This window comes from Phocoena sinus, chromosome 6 (genome assembly GCF_008692025.1).
Source record: "Phocoena sinus isolate mPhoSin1 chromosome 6, mPhoSin1.pri, whole genome shotgun sequence".
NCBI classification, from domain to species: domain Eukaryota; kingdom Metazoa; phylum Chordata; class Mammalia; order Artiodactyla; family Phocoenidae; genus Phocoena; species Phocoena sinus.
The window spans coordinates 84,958,003-84,971,679 of NC_045768.1; the positions used below are offsets into that span (position 1 = coordinate 84,958,003).

At 36.3% G+C, this 13,677-nt stretch overlaps 1 protein-coding gene across 7 annotated transcripts in view; it reads right to left on the reverse strand.

The window, feature by feature from the left end:
• TUT7 (terminal uridylyl transferase 7) overlaps positions 1-13,677 on the reverse strand; it is a 69,841-nt gene that overhangs the window by 1,524 nt on the left and 54,640 nt on the right. For 3 of the 7 annotated variants that reach the window (XM_032635832.1, XM_032635839.1, XM_032635833.1), the window contains 3 exons: positions 12,891-13,216; positions 10,640-10,716; positions 10,215-10,278 (listed from right to left, as the gene is read on the reverse strand). In XM_032635832.1, coding sequence (XP_032491723.1) covers positions 10,215-10,278; positions 10,640-10,716; positions 12,891-13,216 — 467 coding nt within the window. Of the gene's footprint in view, positions 1-2,026; positions 6,138-10,214; positions 10,279-10,639; positions 10,717-11,991; positions 12,091-12,890; positions 13,217-13,677 lie in introns of those variants that run through there. The other 4 variants (XM_032635834.1, XM_032635838.1, XM_032635837.1 and 1 more) reach the window with 4 other exon arrangements.

Consider the following 13,677-nt stretch of genomic DNA (forward strand, 5'->3'; position numbering starts at 1 on the left):
CAGAACAGTTAATAAGTTCTGTTCTGGAGTCTAAACAAATAGATCAACGAAGCAAGAAAACTGAGAAATTCTTAAGTGATTACTTGTAAGAAAGTAGTATATAACAAAGGTTATACACATTGATTATATACATTTCAAATCAATGGGGGAAAGTATGGATTGTTCAATAATTGGTATTGTGTCAAATAAGTAATTTTGGAAGAAAAGGGTTAGATAAGTTTCCTTCCTCACATCATACTTTTCCTCCCCACCTAATTCCAAATGAATTATAGAATTAAATATAAGAGAGTCAAAGTATAAGAAGTAGTGAATATTTATACAATCTTGGGGTGGGGAAAGAGTTTCCTAAGTACATCACATTATATTTTATTTATGAAAAAGGCTTTCTATGCTTAGTACTAAAGAAGTTACAAATCAATAGAGAAAAGATGAACACCAATAGATAGCTGGTGAAAGAAAAAGCAATATATGAAAGAGAAAAAAACAGCACAAAAAAATACTCAATATCAATGGGTAATCAAAGAAATGCAAACAAGATACCAATTCCTAACCACCAAATTGTTTGAAGGAAGAGCAGAAGGACAGGGAAGTAGGTAGAAATTTTGGTAAAGGAATATTCATACAAACCTTACAATAATTTAAGTATGCAAACAACTCAAATGTCCAGAACTTGTGATATGACTAAGTATATCGTGAACAAAATAGGATTATTAGGTATGCAGAGGATAATTAATAACATGAAAAAAGCAGTTTATAAAACCACATGAATAATATTTCCATTAAAACTAAAAATTAAAAAGGAAAAAGGAAAAACCCTACCAATCAGATATTTGGCGCCTCATTTTCCTTATCTGTAAAATAAGGGCAATAACACCTACCCCCTTGGAGTTACTGTGACGATTAAATTAATTAATACATGTAAAGCAACTGAAACTGGCACATAGAAAGTACTCAATAAATGCTAACTATTATCATTACACTGATGTAAAAAGCTGGGAAGATTTTACCTCCAAAACCTAAACAATAGTTAATGCTCTAGAACGGGACAAGTATAAATGGCTTTTATTTTCATTTTGCTTAAACTATACTTTCTAAAATGTCCAAAGCCAAAATATTAAGTATGCAACTATAAACTTATGCCCCCCAAAAGCAAACTTTTCGAAGCAGGACATCTAGATAGTCAACTCACAGTGAAAAATGAGTGCTATGTCAGGAAGATTCAAAGTACTCTGCTTGTGTATAAATACCATATTTATACCACGGAGTGTCTACTGGTCAAAAATACACATCTTTGATATTCTGAACTGCACAAAGTATTGAGGACAGGCTTTTCACTTGAAGGACAAAAATTTAGATCACTACACCTCATATTCTACACACACTTTGGATGGATTAAAGATCTAAATAGGAAAAATAAGGTTTTAAAGCTAATAGAAAAAAATACAGATGTATACCTTTATAACCTCAGGCTAGGGAAGAATTTCTGAAAGATAACCCTAAAATCATGAATCACATGTCCATGAAAACTAATCAGGGAAAACCAATCATCTGATTATCTCAAAATTAAAAACTGAAGTGGCAATAGATACAAGGTGAAAGACAAGACATACTGGAGGAAGATATTAAGGAAGTATATATATAATAATATATATATAATAAGTATCTATATATAATTATATATAATATATAGATATTAATGTAATATTAATATATTAATATATTATATTATATTATATATATATTATATTATATAATATCATTTATGAAAGCTAAAAATTTGGGTTTTTATTAGAGGCATTCACATTTTATCACATTTATAAATTTATCACATTTATAAATTCACATATTTATTCACATAAATAATATATATTATAATATATATTAATATAATATATATTAATATATATAACATTGTATATTATATTAATATATATTATATAATATAATATATATTATATATAATATTAATATATATTATATATAAGTACTTATATAATAAGTATATATATAATAATAAATGCTCAGTATTCAGAATGAAGAACTCTTGTAAATTATTAAGGAAATGATAATCCAACAGGAAAATGGGCAAATGATCTGAACAGACCATTTATAGAAGAGGAACTCCAACTGGCCAGTAAACATAGAAAAAGGTGCTTAGCATCACCAGAGTCAAAAAAATACCCATTAGAACAACACCAAAGTATTTTTCACTCATCAGATTTGTAAGAATAAAAACTGCTGATGGGAGTGATAATTGTTTCAACCAATAAGAGGGTATACGACAGTATCTAACTAAACTGAAAAGGCACATATGCACATATGAAAATGCGCTATGACCCAACAATTTGACTTCTAGGTACTCAAGCCCTATAGAATCTCTAAAACATGCTCAAGAAGACTCACACAAGAGTGATCACTACAACACTGTTTATAATAGGAAAAAATCAGAGGTAATCTAAATGTTCACGTACTAGGTAATGGCTACATAAAATATTCTGTATTTGTATGATGCAATACTGTAAAGAAAGAGGCTAAATCTATATACAACAACATATATAAATTTCAAAGTAATTTCGTTAAAGATATAAAAAAGCAGGTTGTAGAACATTCTTATTATACAGTGTGATATGTCATTTAAATTTAAATATTCACCAAGGATACGTACATTAAAGGATACATAAGTAAGGGCTTAAAAAGAACCGGTACCTGAAGTCATAATAATAGATCCTCTGGGATGGAGGGGGGACATGACAGACAGAATGGGCCTGGGGTAGTCACCATCTTAACCTTTTATTAACAAATGATTGAAAAGAAAATGTGAAAAAATAATGCCAATTCTCTAGTAGATGGGTAGTTGTTATATTATTTGTACCTTTAAAAAAATTTTTCCCCAAAATGTTAAGAAACCATTCCTTTCTAAGAATAGTACTTATAGTCTTATTACTGCATCACTTAAACATGTAGTCCCATATATATATATATATATATATATATATATATATAAAATCTCATCATACCTGAAGAAACTTCATATAAAAAATTCACATGTAAAAAGATAAAACTATGGGACTTCCCTGGCAGTCCAGTGGTTAAGTCTCCACACTTCCAGTGCAGGGGGCACATATTCGATCCCTGTTGGGAACTAAGAACCCACATACCGCATGGTGCAGCCAGAAAAAAAGATAAAACTGCTAGAAATAAAATATGAATTTTTATGTAATCTGGGGGAAGAACATGAAATTCTTAAAATAGTGTAAGCATGACTTGAAACTACCCTAAAGCCGGCTAGATCAAACTACTAAAACAAACAAACGTTATATATGGCAAAATAAATCATAAATGAGGCTGAAAGAATAATAAACTGGTGGTGGTGGCGAAGGCTACTGTAACACATTTGACAAAGCATGAATGAATTTCTAAGTAGAAAGAACTAAAGACAAAAATGAATCCTCAACGAAAATACAAAGATATAACATGAAGAAATACAAATGAAAACGTGGGAAATGTTAGTGTTTAATGGTAATAGTAGAACTTCAAGCAGACTGGCAAAAAAAGACTACCCTAATGAAGTGAGGGTATGGAAAGTTTGTGAATGACTCTGAGATTGTCAACAATCACAACATGGCATTAATTGTATCTCTGTCGAAACATGCATGCTTTTAAACCTATTATCCTCCTAAATGGGTATTTATCCTGAGGAAATAACTAGACAAACATGCAAATATACATTATAATGTTTAAACAGTGGTCTTCAACCTTGGGTACTTGTATTCCTGAATAGCTTAACAGGACAAGTGCTTAACGTATTGGGCAATCAGAGAGCTGACCACAGTGCTTCAATTTCTGAGTTCTTTCTGAGAGTGCCTTTGTGGCCCAGGCTTTGGGCTGGTTCTCAGGAATCACACCACTTTTTCTTTCCCCTTTCACAAGACAGAGAGGCATACCTTCTAACCATCCACCTCTTAATGTGGTACGTTGCCCCAGGGTGAAAAAAAAAAGCTTTGGGAGGCAGGGAGGCACACAGAATGCTGGTATCTGTGATAAAATGTGAATGCCTCTAATAAAAACCCAAATTTTTAGCTTTCATAAAATTACACTGATAGCTGATGACCATCAAAATAATTTCTGATGATGCATTATTATGTGATTTTTGGTCAGTTGATTAAAAAGGAATGAAAATAACTGAGTGGCACTGTTGTAATACATCTTCCCTTCCCAGACTCCTAAAGGTATTTCTTATTACTTTTAATTTGCTATCATAAAGACTAATGAGTTTTCTCAATGTTTACCAAGTATAAAAGCAGAAAGATTAGGAATAGAAATGATTCACTGTTTCAGTCCTGCAGTAAGTAGTACTGATCCAAAGATGAATGAATGCATGGGGAAAAAAATCCCATCTAAATAAAGGACAGTCATTTTCAGTAAGTAAACATAAAAAGCAATTTTTAATCAAAATTTGTAACATTTGTTTTGGCTAATTACATTATTCTTATAACTATAAAAATAATTTAGAAGAAATGTTTACACTTTGAGATTTAATAAAAAGCTTAAAAATTCAATTTATATAAAAAAATTCAATCTATATAAACACTTCTGTTGCAGATAAGTATGATAGGCTGGTCAATAAAATGCTTGAAATATATATGATAAAAAGGTACCATCTTAAGATAAAATTCCATGGAAGTGAAACAAAAGAATTCAAGGCAGAAAAAAGAAAGATGTAAAATTTCTGCAATAATATTTATATTTCATTTGATACATTTAAGGCTGATTTAAAAGTTTTGTTTTTAAAATGCCAATATTTACAAAAAACCTCCAAAAATTACATGTTTTGCAATTATGATAAAAAATGGAGATATAAACTTAAACACATACAAGGAGATATATTGGTGGTTCAACATTTTGGGGGAGAGTATGCGAGCAAAAAAGTTTTGAAGACACTGACATAACAAATGTTTGAAAAGAGCTAGCTCATTAATAAGGAATGGTTAAATAAATAATGTATATTCATATACTGGAATATCAAGAAGGGTATGAAAAAGAATGATCTATATTCACTGATACTAAGATCTCCCCATATGGTTTTTAAAAAGTGCTTCTATTATTTTAAATTTACTATCATAAAGAGAACTGTGTTTTTGTTTTTAATAAGTAGGCTTTAACATTCTGGTTAAGGAAAAAAGTATACATCATCACGAAGGAGAAAAGATATCCACCAATCTCTTATAGTATCTCCAATTTTTAAGATTTCAAATCCTGGGATTAAAATGGAATAAAGGAAGAGACAGAGGTAGTTTCTTTTGAAAAGTAATTTTCTTTGCAAAAACGGTAGAGGATTAAGAAATAGAAAAATGTTAGTTTTCTGAGATTCTCATACTGAACAGTTTATGACTGTGGTTCTCCAATCTCCACATACTCCTGTTTTGTTAAAAATTTCCATTATATATTTGTCCTAGAAGTTAGAGAGAATTACAGCATGGTTGGAGACTTTCTGTTAACCACAGTAATAAGAGTAGTAATAATTTATTGAGTGATGTGTGCCAGATGCTGTGTTAAGGGGTTTACATGTATGAAATTAATCCTTACAATTGCCCTGTGAGATATCAGCCCCAATTTATCGACAAGGAAACTGAGGCACTGAGAGGTTCGATAACTCGACAGAGGTAATGCAGCTAGTAAATGACTGAGCTGGATTTCAAACTCAAGTAAGTCTGATTTTAACACTCGTATTCTTGATTATTCTTCCAAACTTACTGAACATCTAAGGCACTGTGTTGGCTGTGTGTATGTGCGGGAGGGAGGAAACAATGAAGATCAAGGAAATTCATGGAATTTTCTATCTACTACTATCACATTTGAGAGTTAAGAACTATACGTAGCTTAGTGGAAAGGAATGGAGGGTGGTATCTGGAGAGGAAAAGAGAACTTGGTTGAGTGCTTACTACTGAATGGGTGCTTTAATCTTCTCAGCACCCGATGACACAGATGGTGCTACTGCCAATTTTATAAATGTGACATCTGGAGCTCAGAGCAGCTAATTTCTTCTAAGGTCAGTATAACTGATGTGTGAGAGCAGGGGCTGTCCACACCAGCAGGCTCTTGTTAGGAAACTACCCGTGCATCACAGATAAATAAGCCTGTGAAAAGGAAGAGCTTTTTGGAAACTTAATATTACTTACAGTTGAGACATATTTCACATCTATAACAACATAGATAACTTATATAAATTTACCATGGGTAAATTTGACAGTATTAACAGTTGTCAATAAATTAAACTTGAAGTTTAATTTATTGGAAAGGATAAATTTTAACCACCTATGTTTTCTTTTCTTTTCTGGTATAAAGTAAACCTATTTATTGTAATAAACTTACTACAGGAAAAAAATAAAGTTAAGTTTTACAGTTATTCAAAAGATTTATAAATATCTAAGTCTTCTACTCAGAAGACAATTTATTGAAATCCTAACTTACTGTCAATTGGTAATGCCATTTCTAGGCATATGTCTAATATCTGTATTTCTCCCCCACTTAAAAAATTATACAATTATAAAGTTTTACTCTCAAGATGTGTAAAGCCTTTAGCAGAAGCAATGCCGACAGATGCCCTGCGGGAATATCAACCCCACAGCACCCCCTGCCAACCTCCGCCCTCGCTGCATGCAGCTACTGTTCTAAGTGCTTTTATGAGGGTTTCTCAACAGCCGTACCAGGCAAGTGATAGTAGTGCTATTATCCCCTTGTAACAGATGAGGAAACTGAAGGAAGCGGAGGATAAGATCACAAAGCTAGAAATCACACCATGCGACCTGATGGCAAAGCCGATATTCAGAAACACCTTATCCTTGGCAAAACAAATATCTCAACTAAGCAAGGATCAGTATTTTCTTATGTAAAATGTTCTGGAAATGCCTGTTCAAGGCTGAAGCTTGTAAAAACAACGCTCTTTTGCCTTGCTTACATCTGGTAACCTTGTGATCCTCAAACTCTCAGAGGATCTACGGGAAACAATCCCACAAACTGCAGTGGAGTCTGTTTCCCAAACACTTTCATCTGTTGAAATAGCTTTCAGAGGCAGCCTGTCAATCTCATCCATCTTTCATGGCTGCTGCTATTGTCAATCAAATCCTCTCACGATAGGCCCCATTCTCTTTTCACACGATTTCATTTTGAGGGTTTTCCCAGAAGAACTTTTCTTATTTTTAAGTCCATGCATTCCACTGACAGCAATTACAAGACCTTCCCAGGAAAGAGCTGCTCTCGCCTGTTCTTACAGTCTCCTATGTCTTTACCTTTCATGGACACCATATTCCCCTTTTGGGTAAGGGTGGCAATTCTCTGAAGATTTCTGTTTCTCTTTGAGTTGTTCTACCTCACTCTGCATACCAACCTCAATACTCAGGCCTTTTAAATTTTGATTGTAAAGAGATTTGATGCCATTTCAAATGTTTTTTCCAATCATTAAAAAAAAAAACCCAACTGTAAAATTAGCATATCATAAAAACAAATGCCTACTTCTATGTAGATCATTTTATATACTGGAGATAATTCATCGTGGTACTGACAGAAACGGAAGTACTTAAATAATTTAATAATTCAATTAATTTTTCTCTTGTTAACATTCAAAGTAGAAACAACCAAATACTCTTTGCCTGGAGCTCTCAGCTTTCCCAGGGTGAGATCACTGTGCCCTGGCTTATTTCAGCCTGGTTTGGTGAAAGCTGGGAAGAGTTCTCTCTACGGTGGGACTCCGGAGGCTGCTGAGGCTCTGAGAGCGCTATCTCTCAGAAACCGACACCTGATGGTAGATACAGATTAGCCTCTTCACACGCTGTAAACTAACACAGGCACCTCTCCAATCGAAAAGCAAACATTCTTTGCACATTAGCAATAAGACACAATATGTAAAAGCTGAGCATAAAATATGTGGCTTGTTTTACATCGTATATAAAAATGTCAGGTTATATCAATGAAGTTTTAAAATTTCAAAAACTTAACTTTTCTCATCAACTATACAATCAAGTTAAAAAGAGTACACATGCTCTATTTGCTTATAGGATGTTCCTCCTTTAACTCTACTTTATTGAAGATTAGAGAGAGAGAAAGAAAGAGAAAGAGAAGGCCTTCACAGCCTCCCATTTCCCCCTCCCTTTTAGCATCTTTCCTTAGGCCTGGGGCCTGGGTGGGGATGGGGCACTAACCCCACCTGGCACTAACCCACAGCTGAAGGTAAGCAGCCTACAGTTCTTCTAGCACTTCTCACCACAACTCTCTACAATCAGGTTTTTCTGCCCTCCACTCCAAAGAAATGGCTCTTTTCAAAGTCACAGTGAGTGACTTCTGTGTTGCCAAATAAAATGCTGAATTCTCAGTCTTCGGTGCACAGACCTATGAGCAGCAATCTGCACAAAGTCAATTCTCCCCCTTTGAGGCACTTTCTCCATTTGGACTCCGGGACCCAACTTGCTGCTTCTCCTTCCCCATGAACCATTTTTCCTGTGTCTCCTTGGTTTAGTTTGCCTGAGCCTCTACATGCTTTTTCTCTTTTCTAAGTGATCGCAGTCAGACCCAGGACTTAACTACCATCTATTATACACTGAGCATGCTCAAATTTGTATCTGCAGCCTGGATTTTGCTCTAAATGCCAGGCTCCTATATCTACTTGGCTACTCAACATCCCTACCCAGTATCTAGCAGGTCTCTTAAAACTTACACGTCTAAAACCGAACTCTATTTCTCCCCATAATCTGTTCTCCCTGACGGTTCCCCGGCACAGGAAATTCAAACTCCATTCTTCTAGCTGCTCAGAGCAAAAATCACAGTGTCTGCTCTGATTCTCAAAATCTCATGATTTTCTGTCATGCTTTATCATCTAACCCATCAACAGATCATGTTGGCGCTACCTTTAAAGTCTCCAGAACATTAGCAGTCCTCACTTCCTCCACCCCTTCTACCTACATCTAAGCCGTCCTCCACTCTCCCCTGAACTATAGCAGGAGCCTCCCTGTTGGTTTGAATTTTCACCCTTGCCTCCTCACGGCATAATGAATCTTTTAAAACAATTCAGATAATACTACTCCTTTGCTCAAAACCCTCCAATAGTTGCCCATCTCATGTAGAGATAAAAATCCCATCCCTACCATTGCTGAAGGAGCTGCATGACCCACACTTGTATACCCTTGACCTCCCCTCCAACCAACCCTCCTCACCCTCATCCCACTTAGTGTCACCCACCCAGGACAAAACTGTTCTCAGCTCTGTTGTAAGAGTCTAACTCCAATTTCCTCTTGGCTTGCCTCTTTCTTTCACTTGATTCTCTGATTAAATGTTACTCTATCAGAGAGGCCTCTTCCCTCCCAACATTCTCTTTCCCTTTTCCTGCTTTATATTTCTTAGCATCTGTCCCACATGAAATATTTGTCTCTCTTCTGACAAGAATGCAGAGTAAATGAGAGAAGGGGCTTTGCTGATTCACTGCTGTATCTTCAGTGTTTAGGCCCACACCCTGAACTTAGAGGGGGCGGGTGGGTGGGAGGTGTGGCTTAATAAATATTTGTTGAAGGAATGAATAAATGACGCAGCTGAGAGAGAGAGTGTTCAGGTCAATGATTACTTTCTTTCCTTACTTTGGTGCATGGTAAATAATCTCCATGAGGAGAATACACTGCTGACAAGACAGTGGCAATTTCAAAGCAGAAACAAAAAGTATAGAAGAGGTACAAATAACTAGACTATGGTTCCTACTCAAGGATGGTATAAGAATCACCTAGAACATTTAAAAAATACACAGGCCTAAGCCTAGCCCCTGAAGCATCTGATTTAAGAAATGAAGGTTGGGCTTCCCTGGTGGTGCAGTGGTTGAGAGTCCGCCTGCCGATGCAGGGGACACGGGTTCGTGCCCCGGTCCCGGAAGATCCCACATGCCGCGGAGCGGCTGGGCCTGTGAGCCATGGCCGCTGAGCCTGCGCGTCCGGAGCCTGTGCTCCGCAACGGGAGAGGCCACAACAGTGCAAGGCCTGTGTACCGCAAAAAGGAAAAAAAAAAAGAAATGAAGGTGGGGGCAGGGTAGCTGTATTTTTAAAAGTTCCCCAAGTGATTCTGATGTCCAATCCCTGTTAAAACCACTTATTCAAAGGAAGTGCCTCAAAAGGCATGTGGTACACTATGCAGTAAATAAAATAACACACATTTTTTTTTTTTTTTTCAAACCCACATACCTGACTGGGGACTCAAAAATATAGATGTTTTTTGTTTCTTTTGGTCTTCATGTAAAAGCACTGCCTAAAAAACGAAATAGACTGGTTTACAAAGTCGAAAGGAACAGCATCCGAAACAGCCTGAAAACTGTAACTAAATCCAAGGAGAGCTGAAATTAGGCATGTGGGTGGCAGAACTTTGCAAGTTAATCAACAAGCAAGACACATCTGCAGGACCCCTTAAAGCACACCCGGTGAGCTGGTGCACAGCAAGCTCATCGCAACCTGTGCCTCGGGCAGAGCAGAGGAGCCACGAGGATGGAGACAGGGCCTGGGACAGCCCAGCACCTCCGAGCACCTGGCACAGAGCTGCTAGCACTCAGTACGTGTTTGCAGGAGAGACAGAGGATGGGAGGGTTTCCTGCTCAGGCCTGAGCTAGGTTTACCTGAACAAATGTGCCAGTTGGTCTCAAAGGGCTAGGTGAAGAAGGGGATCCAAATACACAATCAGATTTAGACAGACCTGAGAAAGAAATCAGCACTTTTTGTTCCTACTTTAAATCCAAAGTAGTAGCCCTGTTTCAAACTTTCACAGAATGATTTTCTGTTGATATGACAGAAACTCTACTCAGTATACTGTGTGGACAAAATAATAACATATTGGAAGAAATGAGAGGGAGCAACATAATTTTTAGACAGAAAGAAGCTGATTATTTTTAATTGCTCTTGGAGGAAATTCACCATACTCTAGCCCCACTCCTCCCCTTTTTATTTTACTTTTATATTATGACTACTTGATTTAATGTGAAAACACTGCAGTCTGAAGAAACCAAGATTCTAGTGCTTTCCGTAGCTTTGATAATACCCCATCCCTGCCCCAGGATATCCCAACTCTCTCTGATTTGCTACTGCCCCCTAGGCAGCCAGAATCACCACTCTAACTACTTTTTTTAAAAAAATTTTTTGGTCAGATCTTAGTTCCCCGACCACAGACTGGCCCACAGCAGTGAAAGTGCCCCGAGTCCTAACCACTGGACGGACAGGGAATTCCCTGCTCTAACTATTTTGAGAGATTCACTAGTAGGCAACTTAAAACCTGCTACTAGCTAGAAAGAAGAAATCCATCCAAGCTGCGGGAGGACAGGGGCATTCCGTCACCACTCTTGTACCAAAGAGGAACGCAATGCTCCTGCTCTGAGTAAACACAAAAGCTGAGTTTTCTGAAGGGTAGCCTACAAAAGGAATTTTGGTGAGACTATATTACATCTTATCTATACCGTTTATAGTTTCCTCATCTGTAAACTGGAGATATCAATAATACCACATTTAATGGGGCTGTGGTGAAAATGAGATGAAACTACCCATCATAAGTGCTCAATGAATGTTAGCTATTGCTTTTAATTTCTTTTAAACATTTTACCTCTTATAATTATAAAAGAAGATCATTTTATTCTGGTATACATCCCTTGTTAGGGCAAAAAAGTTTGAATTTGAATTCCTTAGAAGTAGGACAAGCTGAAGCTGTAACTTTCATAAACATTTAAGTCCTATTTTAAAATCAATAATGAAAACAATTTAAAAATATACTTCTTTTCATATAAAGCTCATTAAAAAAAATAAGGATAGCTGATCTAAAAAGTTTCTACCTTAAGAAAAAGAGATACTATATTGCTGATATGATATCATAGAATGGAAGAGAGGTATTAGTGTTCCAGGAACAACAAGGACTAGAGTGAGTATTTTAAGGAAATTGTCAGTGCTGACATTTTTTTATGCTGCACATAAACATCATTTACAATCGAGGACAAGAACAGGGTTACCACTTTAATCAAAAACATTATTTCTCAGGGTTTCATTTCCATGCTAATCAAATTTCATCCACTTTCACAGGTTTGTTCTGAGAAAAGAAAGTGAGAGTGTATAAACTGCTTTGTAAACCATAACTTATCCCCCCCCCACACACAAAGAACCCTTACTCTTAACAGTCTGTTAAAAAGATGCCCATAACGGACACTTCACTCATTTAATAGAAAAAGTGGATTAAGATCTGACAACTCAAAGGGGCAAGATCTGTGGATGATTTTCAACTATGGACTGATAGTATCAATATATTTTTCCTCATCATAAGAATAATCATGCTCACTGCAGAAAATTATTAAAATGATGAAATGCAAAGACAATCCGCTGCAAGTAGAGGCACCATTAACTGTGTAACCCTTCTACTTCTAGTCCCCTTTCTAGGCCTGTGCGCACATGTATTTAAACAACAATACAAGCGGCTCCTGCACGCACTGTATGGTGTCCTGAGATCACTCCCCCATGGCCCGGCAGCGCTTCCATTTCAAAAGTGCACACACTGAGTAGCAAAGCTCAAGTGGCAGCTTGTTTTCTGGTCACTTAGGTTACATTTTTTAGGTACTGGGGGTTACCAGGTCTTCGATTCACTGATAATCTTATCAGAAAAGTCAACCAAATGACTCTGATAAGCCTCTCAAAAAACCAGCAATAAGTGTTCAAGACATATAGAGGATCAGAAGTAAAGGAAGGAGAGGTGGGTTCACCTTCTTAAAAATAAAATCTTTTCCAGTAAATAGATCTGTTAAAGAAATAAATATAAATAAAATAGTTAAGAACTCTAAAAAAGAGATTTCCCTTGAGATGTGAGTGCAAACATCAAGGTGTGATGGGTGTGCATACCTGAAGAGCCTTTAAACTGTGGGCACTCCTTTTTAATATGCCCTTCTCTTCCACAAATAAAACAACGTTTTTCTCTTAAGTCTTTGTCGTCTTGTCTCTTCCATTTTTCCACTGGTGGCCTGAGAATTTTCTCTCTCCCCAGGTCAACAGCTGCTCTCACTGGCTTGGCTTTCTGAAGTGTGCACTGCATGGGCTTATCTTCTTTTGTTGATACCTCCCTCTCTGTGTACTTGTTTTGAATTTCTTTGTCTTCTTTGCTTCTTTTCTCTTTGTTCTCGGGGTATCTTTGGTTCAGTGTATCTTCCTGATCTCGCCGTCGCCTCACTCTGTAGAAGATATAATATTAGTAGGAAAAATCTGAACAAAAACCGAAATAAATTCCTAAGACCACTTCAGGTTTAGGAGACAACCAGATATAGGAGGCATCAGAGGGAAAAACAAGAATTTAACAATTTAAGTTCATCTTCTCTATTAAGAAGCAACCTCAGGGCTTAAGGGTGTAGTTTTTTTCATTTTCACAAGTACTCTAGTGCTTTAAAACCAGTTTTTGCAACTAGTGGAACTCCTTAATTTAATACCTACTCTGATACTGATGCAATGAAACTCAAATTATCCTTGAAGTGATTTCTTAAACCTTTCTGGCCCATGAGCATTCTTTACCAGCACTGGAAACTTGAGACATGAAACTTTAGGTTCACAAGGAAACAATGGTTATAAGGAGATTTATGTTCTTAAACTGTCAAAATTATTTCTTCCTTGACCTACATGATCAGTGACTATTATCTGA